Here is a 16,171-nt window from a genome sequence, read left to right as displayed (position 1 = left end):
ATGGTGTGTAGTTGTGTTACCTTGTGATGGTGTGTAGTTGTGTTACCTGGTGGTGCTGTGTAGTTGTGTTACCTGGTGATGGTGTGTAGTTGTGTTACCTTGTGATGGTGTGTAGTTGTGTTACCTGGTGATGGTGTGTAGTTGTGTTACCTGGTGATGGTGTGTAGTTGTGTTACCTGGTGGTGCTGTGTAGTTGTGTTACCTTGTGATGCTGTGTAGTTGTGTTACCTGGTGATGGTGTGTAGTTGTGTTACCTGGTGATGGTGTGTGGTTGTGTTACCTGGTGATGGTGCTGTGTAGTTGTGTTACCTGGTGATGGTGTGTAGTTGTGTTACCTGGTGATGGTGCTGTGTAGTTGTGTTACCTGGTGATGGTGTGTAGTTGTGTTACCTGGTGATGGTGCTGTGTAGTTGTGTTACCTGGTGATGGTGGTGTGTAGTTGTGTTACCTTGTGATGGTGTGTAGTTGTGTTACCTGGTGATGGTGCTGTGTGGTTGTGTTACCTGGTGATGGTGTGTAGTTGTGTTACCTGGTGATGGTGTGTAGTTGTGTTACCTGGTGGTGCTGTGTAGTTGTGTTACCTTGTGATGCTGTGTAGTTGTGTTACCTGGTGATGGTGCTGTGTGGTTGTGTTACCTGGTGATGGTGTGTAGTTGTGTTACCTGGTGATGGTGCTGTGTAGTTGTGTTACCTGGTGATGGTGTGTAGTTGTGTTACCTGGTGATGGTGCTGTGTAGTTGTGTTACCTGGTGATGCTGTGTAGTTGTGTTACCTGGTGATGCTGTGTGGTTGTGTTACCTGGTGATGGTGCTGTGTAGTTGTGTTACCTGGTGATGGTGCTGTGTAGTTGTGTTACCTGGTGATGGTGCTGTGTAGTTGTGTTACCTGGTGGTGCTGTGTAGTTGTGTTACCTTGTGATGCTGTGTAGTTGTGTTACCTGGTGATGGTGCTGTGTGGTTGTGTTACCTGGTGATGGTGTGTAGTTGTGTTACCTGGTGATGGTGTGTAGTTGTGTTACCTGGTGATGGTGCTGTTGTGTGTGTCCACCACAGTCTTCAGGTCAGTCAGCAGCAGGAAGGGTTCATGGAAGTAATGCAGGTGTACGATGCACACCTGGTGAGTGAGGTTTAGATATTAAAGATGTAAGACAAAGGAACTTTCTGAGGAAATGATAAAACGGGTTGTGGTACCAGAAGGAACGCAGCAGGGATGAAGATCTTAGTGAAGAGGACGGGAACCGTGAACTTCTCCAAACCAACATCCTCCAACCTGCAGAGACACATTACAGTACATGTTACACCTGTGTGTACATGTTACACCTGTGAGTATCTGTTATACCTGTGTGTACCGGTAACACCCGTGTGTACATGTTACACCTGTGAGTATCTGTTATACCTGTGTGTACCGGTAACACCTGTGTGTACATGTTACACCTGTTCGCTCTCTCTCTCTCGCTCTCTCTCTCTCTCTCTCTCTCTCTCTCTCTAATGAGGTCGTTAATAATAAATGATTTGTTTGATAATGCCCTTACATTGTCCTTACAGGTTACACCTGTGTGTACCTGTGTGTACATGTTACACCTGTGAATACACGTTACACCTGTGTGCACCTGTGTGTACATGTTACACCTGTGTGTACCTGTTACACCTGTGAGTACATGTTACACCTGTGTGTACCTGTGTGTACATGTTACACCTGTGAGTACATGTTACACCTGTGTGTACCTGTGTGTACATGTTACACCTGTGACTACATGTTACACCTATGTGTACCTGATAACTGTGTGTACCTGTGTGTGCTGAGTCCAGTGTAGTAACTCCACAGGTGGGGGGATGAGGGGAACTGGAAGGTGTAGACCAGGATGAGAACTAGCATGGAGTAAACAACCACAGCTACCCAGAAACCCCTGAGCAAGGCACGCCAACGCTCATAGTTTAACTGCAAAGAGAGAAAGACACAAAATAAGATCATAAAGCTCAGGTAGATCAGGTGTGAGTGTGTACCTGCAGTAGATCAGGTGTGAGTGTGTACCTGCAGTAGATCAGGTGTGAGTGTGTACCTGCAGTAGATCAGGTGTGAGTGTGTACCTGCAGTAGATCAGGTGTGAGTGTGTACCTGCAGTAGATCAGGTGTGAGTGTGTACCTGCAGTAGATCAGGTGTGAGTGTGTACCTGCAGTAGATCAGGTGTGAGTGTGTACCTGCAGCAGATCAGGTGTGAGTGTGTACCTGTAGTAGATCAGGTGTGTAGTTGCAGTGTTACCTGGTAGAGGGCGACGCAGCACAGGAACATGACCATGTAGATGACTTTGTAAAGGACCATTTCCCCCTCAAAACTCACGAAGAAGAACATGGTTCCACAAACGTAGATCCAGTATTTAATAAACATCCTGGTAACCACAGCAACTAGGGCCTCCATCCTAACTCCTCCTCCACCCTGCAGAAGCAGCAGCTCCTCATACGACAGCTCCTCCTGCTTCTTGTCCTGTAGATGTTCATCCGCCCTCTGCTCCTCTACAGACGACAGAACCAAAGACAGGTGACATGTCAGTGAGACAGGTGACCAGTCAGTGAGACAGGTGAACAGTCAGTGAGACAGGTGACGAGTAAGTGAGACATGTGACCAGTCAGTGAGACAGGTGACGAGTAAGTGAGACAGGTGACCAGTCAGTGAGACAGGTGACATGTCAGTGAGACAGGTGACCAGTGAGTGAGACAGGTGAACAGTCAGTGAGATAAGTGACATGTCAGTGGGATGTGTGATCAGTCAGTGAAACAGGTGACCAGACAGTGAGACAGGTGAACAGTCAGCAGGCTCTTTTACACAGCCTGTTCAAGATATGCTGTTCCTCCTCTGTGTATAAAAACAACCAGAGAGACACCTGTCAGGTGATTGTGTTGAATGACACCTGTCAGGTGATTGTGTTGAATGACACCTGTCAGGTGATTGTGATGAATGACACCTGTCAGGTGATTATCTAAGGTGTGCTGTCAGTGTAGCTCCAGTGGTCATCCTGAACTAGAAATATGACTGGTGGAGTCTCTCTTAAAAGGAGTAGACGGGCAGTGAGACAGGTGAATGGTCAGTGGGATGACACAGGTGTCTTACCCTCCAGGTGGACGGTGATGGAAGACAGCTGGTTGTCTGTATGTCCATTTATCTGCCTGTCTGTCTTCTCAGTCAGCGCCTGACGTAGCAGCAGCCAGAAGCTCAGCAGACACAGCAGCTGTGACCAAAACAGAACGACTGGTTACACCCGATACCGTCACATCAATCAGAGACTCAGAGGTGAACTGGAGTAGGAGCAGCTGATTGGTCGTAGTACTGAATAAGGTTTTCTTAAAGGTACAGTACATGCTAATGGAAGAAGTAGTAGTAGACGTAAACGTACCTTGGAGGCGAGCTCTCTGCAGGGATCGTCTTTTCGGGGAAACAGTCCAGGAACTCCCTCGACGGGGGGGAAGCTGTACACGTACTGCAGGATGACCAGCAGGTTTCCGTAGGCAACCAGCCAGGGAGATGACATCAGCGTGTATTTTCGGCGCTCTCGCATCATCCAGAGGACGCAGGACCAGAGCAGCAGAATACATGTCAGCCAGGACACGTATGTGACGGACCACGCCATCATGGCGATCAGAGCGCAGATGTAACTCTGTTTGAGGAGGAAACCGAACGCCATCGAGGCCGCACTTTCCTCCCCCCTCCTCCTCACCTCCTCTTCTTCCTCCCATTCTTCTTCTTCAAACACACAAGTCTCCAACGTGTCTACAGAACAGAGTGAACCATCAGACCTTGGACACACAGGATCAGGAGAACCTGGATCTATAAACTTAATGATGAGTTTAGCGAGGTGGGAGGATGTGTTTGTGTTTCAAAGAATTTGACAAAGAAATAGCTCAAATAAGTGTTGGGGGATGGCTGCTTTTCAAGTCCACAACCATCTCCCCTGTCTTTAGAGCGTTACGCTCTAGATTGTTTTCACTGCTCCATATCACCAAATGATCTCAGGAGGCTGTTAGCTGCTAAGATGAGGGGTCGATGTGACCATCTCTAAAAATTCAGCAGCATATTGTCAATCAGACAAAGTGGAGTATCTTAGAGATCCCACAAACATGGAGGGATTCAGATTCTACAGTCTGACTAATTTCTCCTCCATAAACGCTGGTTGATGTGATATGAACACACAAAGACATCTCTTCAACAGTTTCCATCTGAAACGCTGCTGTATTTCAAACCACAGACTCACCTGATTGGCTGAGAGAGTACTGAGGCATGGAGGAAACATCCAACCCCAGGGCTGCACTTTGACTGAGAGGAGCTAAAGAGTTTGACGGACTGTCGTTGGTGGATGACGTCAACACCTGGAGACAAACAGGTGTACTGTAAGCTACTAAGTTAACATGAAACACACAATCTTATTCTTAATGACATGAATTCAATTATTATATAATTTCTATAAATTCATTACAGAATGTCAGATGTTTCGTTTGCGTACGTCTCTAAACACGGGACGATCATGAGCTCTCCTCCACAGCTCCCTCCTCCTCTCAGCAGTGATGTCACCAGTGACCTCATCACTAAGGTTACTGGTGGCAGTGATGATGTCACAGCTCTGACTGAACGCTGACTCTGATCTCTCAACACCATGCCCCCCATTGCCGTCAATCAGCTGCAGAAACATGTGACTCAGGTCAGCCAATGGAAGCATAGGCAAAAACTCACCAGCAATATATCTGCATCATAAGTCCTGACATCATGCAGTGACATCGTGGCTGTTATATCCTGACATCATGCAGTGACATCATGCAGTGACATCGTGTCTGTTATATCCTGACATCATGCAGTGACATCGTGGCTGTTATATCCTGACATCATGCAGTGACATCATGGCTGTTATATCCTGACATCATGCAGTGACATCGTGTCTGTTATATCCTGACATCATGCAGTGACATCATGCAGTGACATCGTGGCTGTTATATCCTGACATCATGCAGTGACATCATGCAGTGACATCGTGGCTGTTATATCCTGACATCATGCAGTGACATCATGCAGTGACATCGTGGCTGTTATATCCTGACATCATGCAGTGACATCGTGTCTGTTATATCCTGACATCATGCAGTGACATCGTGGCTGTTATATCCTGACATCATGCAGTGACATCATGGCTGTTATATCCTGACATCATGCAGTGACATCGTGTCTGTTATATCCTGACATCATGCAGTGACATCATGCAGTGACATCGTGGCTGTTATATCCTGACATCATGCAGTGACATCATGCAGTGACATCGTGGCTGTTATATCCTGACATCATGCAGTGACATCGTGTCTGTTATATCCTGACATCATGCAGTGACATCGTGGCTGTTATATCCTGACATCATGCAGTGACATCATGGCTGTTATATCCTGACACCATGCAGTGACATCGTGTCTGTTATATCCTGACATCATGCAGTGACATCAAGCAGTGACACTGACATCATGCAGTGACATCGTGTCTGTTATATCCTGACATCATGCAGTGACATCTTGTCTGTTATAGCCTGACATCATGCAGTGACATCGTGGCTGTTATATCCTGACATCATGCAGTGACACTGACATCATGCAGTGACATCATGCAGTGACATCGTGGCAGTTATATCCTGACATCATGCAGTGACATCGTGGCTGTTATACCCTGACATCATGCAGTGACATCGTGTCTGTTATATCCTGACATCATGCAGTGACATCGTGGCAGTTATATCCTGACATCATGCAGTGACATCATGGCTGTTATATCCTGACATCATGCAGTGACATCATGGCTGTTATATCCTGACATCATGCACTGACATCATGCAGTGACATCGTGGCTGTTATACCCCGACATCATGCAGTGACATCGTGTCTGTTATATCCTGACATCATGCAGTGACATCGTGGCAGTTATATCCTGACATCATGCAGTGACATCGTGGCAGTTATATCCTGACATCATGCAGTGACATCGTGTCTGTTATATCCTGACATCATGCAGTGACATCGTGTCTGTTATATCCTGACATCATGCAGTGACATCGTGGCTGTTATATCCTGACATCATGCAGTGACACTGACATCATGCAGTGACATCGTGGCTGTTATATCCTGACATCATGCAGTGACATCATGCAGTGACACTGACATCATGCAGTGACATCGTGGCTGTTATATCCTGACATCATGCAGTGACATCATGGCTGTTATATCCTGACATCATGCAGTGACATCATGGCTGTTATATCCTGACATCATGCAGTGACATCATGTCTGTTATAGCTTGACATCATGCAGTGACATCATGGCTGCTATATCCTGACATCATGCACTGTTCCCATGGAAGCATGCTGTCATCATGTGTTGAGTGACATCACCTGGTTCCTCCACAGAGCTGCCACAGTGTTGTAAAGCAGCAGCAACATCAGCGGGCTGCAGAAGTGAAACCAGTAGAGGTCAGTGTTCACCTGCATACTCCAGGGGGCAGCACAGTCCACTGAGACCACCGAGACCAGGCCCATCACACTGCAAGGAACCATGGGTTACTAGAGTTCTCTCTGTAGAGTACACACTTCATTATATTGATTTTAAATATTCTGGATGAAGGCATCAGTAATCACAGTGACATGTTCACTGTTCATTCACTGAGACTGAAGCAGAGAAATACAGATAGGCAGCCAGCAGGGGGCAGCAGAACCACCAGACACTGAAACTCAGATCTGCTGAAGACAAACATGCTCTATAGAGAGCCTGTCTTTAAATCAACCTGTAATTATCCTGCACTGCTCCTCCTGTATGTCTACCTTTTCCTTTCCTTTCTTATTTTTTACCTCTTAATGTACTTCTCTACCCGTTTTCTAGTACCCGGTTTGTTTCTCTGTCTCCTCTTCTATTCTTCCTTTCTTTACTATTTTTATCTCCTTCTCTACATCCTTCCTCTCCTTTCCGCTCTCTTACTTCCTTTTGATCTTTTTCCATCCCTATTCACTTCCTTCTCTGCTTCCCTCCATTCTTAATTTTATAATGTAAATAAATTACCTGGCAGATGTGCTGTTAGGAGGCCACGCCTCCTGAAGTGAGGGCAGCTGATAGCAGTAGACGAGCAGGAAATGGGAGGAGGAGTAGACTAGTGACATCACAGACACACACCTGAAGAGTAATGTTGGGACCTGACCTGACCATGCCCAGCAGGTACACAACACCTGGAAACAAAGAAGGTAGAGGAGGGAGGATAGGGAGGGGAAGACAATGCCTGGAGGGGGGGGGGGGGGGGGGGGGATAGAAAGACAGAAGTTTGTCGGATAGTGCTGTGGCTAGATTTAAGGAAGCTATTTCAGCTGTTTTTGATTCAGTACCGTGTTTCAACCCAGTTGGAAACTCTTATGATAGCTTTAGTCCCTCTCAGCTAGATCAGTTTGTTGATAGTGCAGTGGATTCGCTGAGAGTTACTCTTGATTCGATTGCTCCCCTGAAACAGAGGGTTGTCAAGCGGCGGAGAATAGCTCCATGGTTCAACTCAGAAACCCATACTCTAAAACAATCGTCACGGAATTTTGAAAGAATATGGCGCTCGACCAAAACGGTAGAATCTCGTTTTTTCTGGCAGGATAGTCATAGAAGATATATGAAGGCTCTACGTCACGCTCGAGCTGCCTACTACTCCTCTCTAATCGAGGAAAACAAAGGCAATCCTAGATACCTTTTCAGCACTGTAGCCAGGCTGACAGAGAGTCATGGCTCCATTGAGCCTTATATTCCTTTAGCCCTCAGCAGTAATGACTTCCTGAGCTTTTTCAACAACAAAATTCTAGACATCAGAGACAAAATTGGTAACCTCCTGCCCTTACCTGGTGCGGATACGTCTGATACGGCAGAGACAGTTCCAGGACCAGATATTAGTCTCGACTGTTTTTCTCCAATCGACCTTTCAGAGCTATATTCCATTTTTTCTGCGTCGAAACCGTCAACCTGTCTTTTGGACCCAATCCCAACCAAGCAGTTTAAGGAAGTTTTTCCCTTAGTTAGCAACTCTATATTAGTTATGATCAATTCGTCTTTACTGGCAGGCTATGTACCCCAGGCATTTAAAGTAGCGGTAATCAAACCTCTACTTAAAAAGCCTACTCTGGACTCAGGAACTCTAGCTAACTACAGGCCTATATCGAACCTTCCTTTTTTCTCGAAGATCCTGGAGAAGGTGGTAGCTAAACAGCTGTGTGACTTTCTCCATGACAACAGTTTATTTGAGGAGTTTCAGTCAGGATTTAGAGTCCACCATAGCACTGAGACTGCACTAGTTAAAGTTACAAACGATCTACTTCTAGCTTCAGACAGGGGACATCTCTCTGTGCTCGTCTTGTTAGATCTTAGTGCTGCTTTTGACACCATTGACCATCGGATCCTGTTGTACAGTCTGGAGTATTTGCTTGGAATTACAGGGACTGCTTTAAGTTGGTTTGAATCCTACTTATCAGTCCGATCTCAGTTTGTAGATGTTAATGATGAGTCCTCTATGCACACTAAAGTTTGCCATGGAGTCCCACAAGGTTCAGTGCTTGGACCAATTCTCTTTACATTATATATGCTTCCTCTGGAAAATATTATGAGGAAACAATCCATACAGTTTCATTGTTATGCAGATGATACTCAGCTTTACGTATCAATGAAGCCCGATGGCACCAGTCAGTTATGTCAGCTAGAAACGTGCCTTAAGGACGTTAGGACCTGGATGACCAGAAATCTTTTGCTACTTAACTCAGACAAGACTGAAGTTATTGTGCTAGGCCCTGAGAACCTCAGAGAGACTTTTTCTAGTGATTTGACTGTCCTTAGTGACATCAGCCTGGCATCTAGCACCGCTGTTAGGAATCTAGGAGTTCTTTTTGATCAAGATATGTCTTTTAGCTCTCACATCAGACAAGTTTCAAGAACAGCCTATTTTCACCTTCGTAATATATCCAAGATCAGGAATATCCTGTCGCAAAATGATGCAGAAAAAACTAGTTCATGCATTTGTTACCTCCAGACTGGATTATTGTAACTCTCTTTTGTCAGGGTGCTCTGGCAAGTCTCTAAAGACTCTTCAACTGGTCCAGAACGCTGCAGCTCGTGTACTGACCAGAACCAGGAAATGGGACCACATCACTCCTGCCTTGGCTTCTCTGCAATGGCTCCCTATACAGTCTAGAATAGAATTCAAGAGCCTTCTTCTCACCTACAAAGCTCTAAATGGCCAGGCACCATTTTATCTTAAGAAGCTACTAGTGCCATACTGTCCCTCGAGAGCGTTGCGGTCCCGGAGTGCAGGCCTGCTGGTGGTACCTACAGTCTTTAAGTGTACTATGGGGGGTAAAGCCTTCAGTTATCGGGCTCCTCTCCTCTGGAACCGCCTTCCAGCCGGGGTCCGGGAGGCAGACACAGTCTGTATTTTTAAGAATAGACTTAAAACTTTCCTTTTTGATAAATCTTATAGTTAGTGCTGGTGTAGACCAGCTCTTAGTTATGCTGCTATAGGCTTAGACTACCGGGGGAACTGGCACCTTGAGCTCCTCTCTCTCTCTCTCTCTCTGTGCATATACAGTACATCATATTACTGCATGTATCTATCTGTAAATCTCAGTCACTAACCACCTACTTTCCTGAAAGCTCTTGAGCTCTCTTAGGCACCTCAAGATCGTTGGTTGACGGCCTGCCAGAACAACCCCCCCCCCCTCCCCACCGGATTGTTGATGGACAGTCTGCCTCCCCCCACCCCCTTGCTCCCTATCCCTCTTCCTGCATCTTATCCCATCTCTCCCCCTATCCCTTTCCAACCCCGGCACAGTCCGGTCTAATTTCGTCATGAGCCGGGGATCCGGCCGAAGATTTCTGCCTTTTAATAAGGCAGTTTTTTTTACCACTGTAACTTTTGCTGCTTTGCTAAAGTGCTCATGATGGATAGGCCGGATCTTTGTAACATAGCAATAAGTAAGGTATTTTACCTGCTTTTAGTAACATAACAATGAGTAAGGTCTTTTGACCTGCTCTTTTGTAATGTTAACAGACAAAGAGTAAGTTATTTTACCTGCTTTTTGTAAAGTGTCTTGAGATAACACTTGTTATGAGTTGACGCTATACAAATAAATTAAATTGAATTGAATTGAATTGAAATTGAATAGAAGGGGACGACCATCTCAAGATGAATACTCTCGTCATGGTTAAATGTTTTGGTGAACTGAACAGGAAAACTATAAGATACAGAGGAGTGATTCTATTGGACGTCTCTGTCATACTGAATTCCATTGGACGTCTCTGTCATACTGGATTCCATTGGACGTTTCTGTCATACTGGATTCTATTGGACGTCTCTGACATTCTGGATTCTATTGGACGTCTCTGACATTCTGGATTCTATTGGACGTCTCTGACATTCTGGATTCTATTGGACGTCTCTGACATACTGGATTCCATTGGACGTCTCTGACATACTGGATTCCATTGGACGTCTCTGACATACTGGATTCCATTGGACGTCTCTGACATACTGGATTCCATTGGACGTCTCTGACATACTGGATTCCATTGGACGTCTCTGACACACGGGATTCTATTGGACGTCTCTGTCATACTGGATTCTATTGGACGTTTCTGACATTCTGGATTCTATTGGACGTCTCTGACATACTGGATTCTATTGGACGTCTCTGACACACGGGATTCTATCGGACATCTCTGTCATACTGGATTCTATTGGACGTTTCTGACATTCTGGATTCTATTGGACGTCTCTGACATACTGGATTCTATTGGCCGTCTCTGACATACTGGATTCTATTGGCCGTCTCTGACATACTGGATTCTATTGGACGTTTCTGTCATACTGGATTCTATTGGACGTTTCTGTCATACTGGATTCTATTGGACGTTTCTGTCATACTGGATTCTTACCTGTGATTCCTAGTAAGCCCGTCAGAAGGACTTTCCCTCCCGCCATCGTCATGTTTCCAATCATCTTCCTGGTTTTACAAATCAGTAACTCCAGTTCAAACAAAACCCAATTTCTTCTGCATTTCTCCTCCTCCTCTTCTTCACTAAGCACAGAGTCCTCCTCAAACATCAGCTCATCCTCTTCCTCCTCCTCCTCCTCCTCCTCCAGCTTCTGCTGGAACTCCAGCTGAGGCTGAAACATACAGCAACATGTGTGACCTCTGACCTCTCAGAGAGTCTCTACATAAACGTTTGACGGACATTCAGTCAAAAGATATACATCATGACAGGAGGAAGAGGAGGAGGAGGAAGAGGAGGAGGAGGAAAGGAGGAGGAGGAGAAGGAGGTGGGAGAGGAGGTGGAGGAGGAAGAGAAGGAGGAAGAGGAAGAGGAGGAGGAGGAGGAGGAGAAGGAGGAGGAGGTGGAGGAGGAAGAGAAGGAGGAAGAGGAAGAGGAGGAGAGGGCGGTGAGGGAGGAGGAAGAGGACGTTCTGCAGGTCTGGTTTCATGTTTACAACCAGACTCTGACAGGACAAATGATAAACTGATTGATACCAAAACATAATCATTATACTGTGTGTGTGTGTGTGTGTGTGTGTGTGTATCCTGATGCAGTCACATAATGATGTTACTGTTAATAAATAGCTGACTGAGTTACTCAGTAATAGACAGGAAACCGTATTACGAAACAAGAAGAGAAGACTTAACAAGGTTACACCTGCTTTATTAGTGTGTGTGTGCTCGTGTGTGTTACCTGCATGTGTGTATGCTCGTGTGTGTGTGTGTTACCTGCATGCGTGTATGCTCGTGTGTGTGTGTTACCTGCATGTGTGTGTTGGTGTGTGTTTGTGTGTTACCTGCATGTGTGTGTTGGTGTGTGTTACCTGCATGTGTGTGTTGGTGTTTAGTTTCACAATCAGCCTCCACGTCAGCAAACTGATGACCAGCACGCCGACATCTGGAAACAGCTGTCTCACTGCAGAGCCTGCATCACTTCCTGGGAAACTGAGACAGACAGACAGGCAAAGAGACAGACAGGCAGTTTTTGCTTTATGTTCTTTAGTATATATCATCTGTTTCTGTGTGTGTGTGTGTGTGTGTGTGTGTGTGTGTGTGTGTGTGTGTGTTTACAGAGCCATGTAGTCTAGACAGAGGGAGTTCTGTCAGTCCCTCCTGCTTCTGACAAACACACACACACACACACACACACACAGGCACACACACACACACACACACACACAGATCAGATGTTGTTGTGCTTTCTGAGGGGACAGATTGCTACAACAAGGCTTTTATTTTGGAGGTCAAGAAAAGCAGCAGATGACACAGTGTCAAAAATACTCAAAAAGTGCAGAAAAAAAACATTAAATTAATTGTCTGTCTGTCTGTCTGTCTGTTACCTGCCTGCCTGTCTGTGTGTCTGCCTGTGTGTCTGTCTGTCTGTTACCTGCCTGGCTGTCTGTCTATGTGTCTGCCTGTGTGTCTGTCTGTCTGTTACCTGCCTGCCTGTCTGTCTGCCTGCCTGTGTGTGTGTCTGTCTGTCTGTCTGTCTGTCTGTCTGTCTGTCTATGTGTCTGTGTCTGTCTGTCTGTCTGTCTGTCTGTCTGTCTGTCCGTCCATCTTGTTGTGGTCTTACCTCAGGAGGCCCAGCTGACTGAGAGTTTTCTGCCATGAAGTACCTGCAGAAAGAAAGGTCACTGTTACAGAGAGACAGACAGGTCATTGTTACACAGAGAGACAGACAGGATATTGTTACACAGAGAGACAGACAGGTCATTGTTACACAGAGAGACAGACAGGTCATTGTTACACAGAGAGACAGACAGGATATTGTTACACAGAGAGACAGACAGGTCATTGTTATACATGTGAGCAGACAGACAGGCGTATCTCACAGTTCGACTCGGGCTGGAGGCTCAGGGTCGTCAGCTGAAAGAACGACTGCAGCAGCAGGAAGAGAAAGCTGGAGACACACAGCGCCATCACACAGCGACACACGTTACCTAGGAAACACAAAACAAATATTATTTACAACGCATGAGAAAGAACAAACCACACAAATAAAAACAACACAAGAAAACGTGTACTTGTTCTCTTATTGACATGTGTACTTGTTCTCTTATTATCATGTGTACTTGTTCTCTTACTGACAAGTGTGTACTTGTTCTCTTATTATCATGTGTACTTGTTCTCTTACTGACATGTGTACTTGTTCTCTTATTATCATGTGTACTTGTTCTCTTACTGACATGTGTACTTGTTCTCTTAATGACATGTGTACTTGTTCTCTAGTTGACATGTGTACTTGTTCTCTAGTTGACATGTGTACTTGTTCTCTTATTGACAAGTGTACTTGTTCTCTTATTATCATGTGTACTTGTTCTCTTATTGACATGTGTACTTGTTCTCTTACTAACATGTGTACTTGTTCTCTTACTGACATGTGTACTTGTTCTCTTACTGACATGTGTACTTGTTCTCTTACTGACATGTGTACTTGTTCTCTTATTGACATGTGTACTTGTTCTCTTATTATCATGTGTACTTGTTCTCTTATTGACATGTGTACTTGTTCTCTTATTATCATGTGTACTTGTTCTCTTATTGACAAGTGTACTTGTTCTCTTATTGACAAGTGTACTTGTTCTCTCATTATCATGTGTACTTGTTCTCTTATTGACATGTGTACGTGTTCTCTCATTATCATGTGTACTTGTTCTCTTATTGACATGTGTACGTGTTCTCTCATTATCATGTGTACTTGTTCTCTTATTGACATGTGTACTTGTTCTCTCATTATCATGTGTACTTGTTCTCTTATTGACATGTGTACTTGTTCTCTTATTATCATGTGTACTTGTTCTCTTATTGACAAGTGTACTTGTTCTCTTATTATCATGTGTACTTGTTCTCTTATTGACAAGTGTACGTGTTCTCTCATTATCATGTGTACTTGTTCTCTTACTGACATGTGTACGTGTTCTCTTATTATCATGTGTACTTGTTCTCTTATTATCATGTGTACTTGTTCTCTTATTGACATGTGTACTTGTTCTCTTATTATCATGTGTACTTGTTCTCTTATTGACATGTGTACTTGTTCTCTTATTGACATGTGTACTTGTTCTCTTATTATCATGTGCGACTATGACACCATGTCGACTGTATCTACCCCCGTCCTGTAAGAAAAAGTAAAACAGGAAATGATGTCACTCACATACAATTTGTATTTCCTCAGGAAGATCCTTCAGGAAAGATCTCACATTCTGAGAGCTCTGTGTGTGTCTGTGTGTGTCTGTGTGTGTCTCTGTGTGTCTCTGTGTGTCCTGTGTGTGTCTGTGTGTGTCTCTGCAGGATGTTACTGGGGTTATATCTCGGCCACACACACACACACAGTCTGTAGGTTAATAAGTGTAATCACTTATTAATCCATCCAAAGAATACAAATTAAGTTATAGAGGGGGAGGGGTCAGTATTGGTTCCTGAGGAGGGGGAGGGGGTCAGTATTGGTTCCTGAGGAGGGGGAGGGGTCAGTATTTGTACCTGAAGAGGGGGAGGGGTCAGTATTGGTTCCTGAGGAGGGGGGAGGGGTCAGTATTTGTACCTGAAGAGGGGGAGGGGTCAGTATTGGTTCCTGAGGAGGGGGGAGGGGTCAGTATTGGTTCCTGAGGAGGGGGAGGGGTCAGTATTTGTACCTGATGAGGGGGGAGGGGTCAGTATTGGTTCCTGAGGAGGGGGAGGGGTCAGTATTGGTTCCTGAGGAGGGGGGAGGGGTCAGTATTTGTACCTGAGGAGGGGGAGGGGGTCAGTATTTGTACCTGAGGAGGGGGGAGGGGTCAGTATTGGTTCCTGAGGAGGGGGAGGGGTCAGGTAGCAGTGGCAGCAGCAGCAGCAGGAGGACGTACACCAGAGAGAATCCATTAAAACGCAGCACACACACGCTGTGAAAACACAAATCAATGAATCAGTGAAACCATCGATGATCGTCAGGTCATCAAGACAACAGCTGAACCAAGAAATCATCAGACGTTTTCAAAGATGTCAAATACAAAAAATAACAATACAAAGAAGACGCAAACGGAATAAACTGAATCTTTAGTAAATATGTAGTCAGTTAGGAACATGCTACATGTTGCTTAATGTTAGCATGCTAAGTGCAGAGTTTACAGGAAATAAACATAGGAACGTAAAGATATAAAACAATATAAAATAGTGCAGTATTGAAGAATGGAGGTATTGTATTGTAGCTCTTAAGGTTAAAGGTCAGGGGTCATCAGTATATGTTTTTAAAGACGTGGTGGAGGGAGAGAGAGAGAGCTCTGTAGTCCTTGGCATTACTGTGGCACAGTGTCTCCAGCACAGGAACGCAGCAGGACGTCGTCCATGGCAGAGGGAGGGGGCGGGGTGGGGGTGGGGGTGGGTGTGGGCTGCAGACAGGAAGAGTGTTTCCCTGTTTGGTTCCCCCTCCCCCAACACTCACACACTAATGTGTTCTACTTTCTCAGGTAACAACATCTGACACACACACACACACACACACACACACACACACACACACACACACACACACACACACACACACACACACACACACACACACACACACACACACACACACACACACACACACACACACACACACACACACACACACACACACACACACACACACACACACACACACACACACACACACACACACACACACACACACCTCCCCCCCGCTCTGGAATGTGAAGCGGTTAGCTCTTTAAAGGAAATTTCACCAAACAGCGAACACTCTTCATTCATCTGTGATGAAGGTGCTGGGACAACCTTGAAGAGTGAGGACATCACTCAGCAGCAGTGTGTCTCTCTCTTCAAGTCAGTGTCTCTCTCTTCAAGTCAGTGTGTCTCTCTTCAAGTCAGTGTGTCTCTTCAAGTCAGTGTGTCTCTCTTCAAGTCAGCGTCTCTCTCTTCAAGTCAGTGTGTCTCTTCAAGTCAGCGTCTCTCTCTTCAAGTCAGTGTGTCTCTTCAAGTCAGTGTCTCTCTCTTCAAGTCAGTGTCTCTCTCTTCAAGTCAGTGTGTCTCTCTCTTCAAGTCAGTGTGTCTCTTCAAGTCAGTGTGTCTCTTCAAGTCAGCGTCTCTCTCTTCAAGTCAGTGTGTCTCTCTTCAAGTCAGTGTCTCTCTCTTC

General features: G+C 45.3%; 1 protein-coding gene across 1 annotated transcript in view; it reads right to left on the bottom strand.

The window, feature by feature from the left end:
* The window catches only part of LOC110001235 (piezo-type mechanosensitive ion channel component 2), a 59,771-nt gene extending 46,441 nt beyond the window's left edge, over positions 1 to 13,330 (bottom strand). The window contains exons 1-14 of the mRNA XM_065948719.1: positions 12,894 to 13,330; positions 12,635 to 12,677; positions 11,883 to 12,003; positions 10,961 to 11,192; positions 7,073 to 7,286; positions 6,412 to 6,559; positions 4,495 to 4,668; positions 4,246 to 4,360; positions 3,391 to 3,764; positions 3,108 to 3,225; positions 2,262 to 2,512; positions 1,790 to 1,938; positions 1,191 to 1,269; positions 1,019 to 1,113 (exon numbers count right to left, since the gene is read on the bottom strand). Of these exons, the coding sequence (XP_065804791.1) occupies positions 1,019 to 1,113; positions 1,191 to 1,269; positions 1,790 to 1,938; positions 2,262 to 2,512; positions 3,108 to 3,225; positions 3,391 to 3,764; positions 4,246 to 4,360; positions 4,495 to 4,668; positions 6,412 to 6,559; positions 7,073 to 7,286; positions 10,961 to 11,192; positions 11,883 to 12,003; positions 12,635 to 12,677; positions 12,894 to 12,981 (2,201 nt within the window). The 5' untranslated portion in view covers positions 12,982 to 13,330. The remainder of the gene's footprint in view (positions 1 to 1,018; positions 1,114 to 1,190; positions 1,270 to 1,789; positions 1,939 to 2,261; positions 2,513 to 3,107; positions 3,226 to 3,390; positions 3,765 to 4,245; positions 4,361 to 4,494; positions 4,669 to 6,411; positions 6,560 to 7,072; positions 7,287 to 10,960; positions 11,193 to 11,882; positions 12,004 to 12,634; positions 12,678 to 12,893) is intronic.
* Positions 13,331 to 16,171: the final 2,841 nt, after the last annotated feature.

The sequence above is a fragment of the Labrus bergylta genome, chromosome 20, assembly GCF_963930695.1.
Source record: "Labrus bergylta chromosome 20, fLabBer1.1, whole genome shotgun sequence".
Lineage (NCBI taxonomy): Eukaryota > Metazoa > Chordata > Actinopteri > Labriformes > Labridae > Labrus > Labrus bergylta.
The sequence above is the reverse complement of the archived record's forward strand: the minus strand, read 5'-3'. Positions and strand labels throughout refer to the sequence as shown.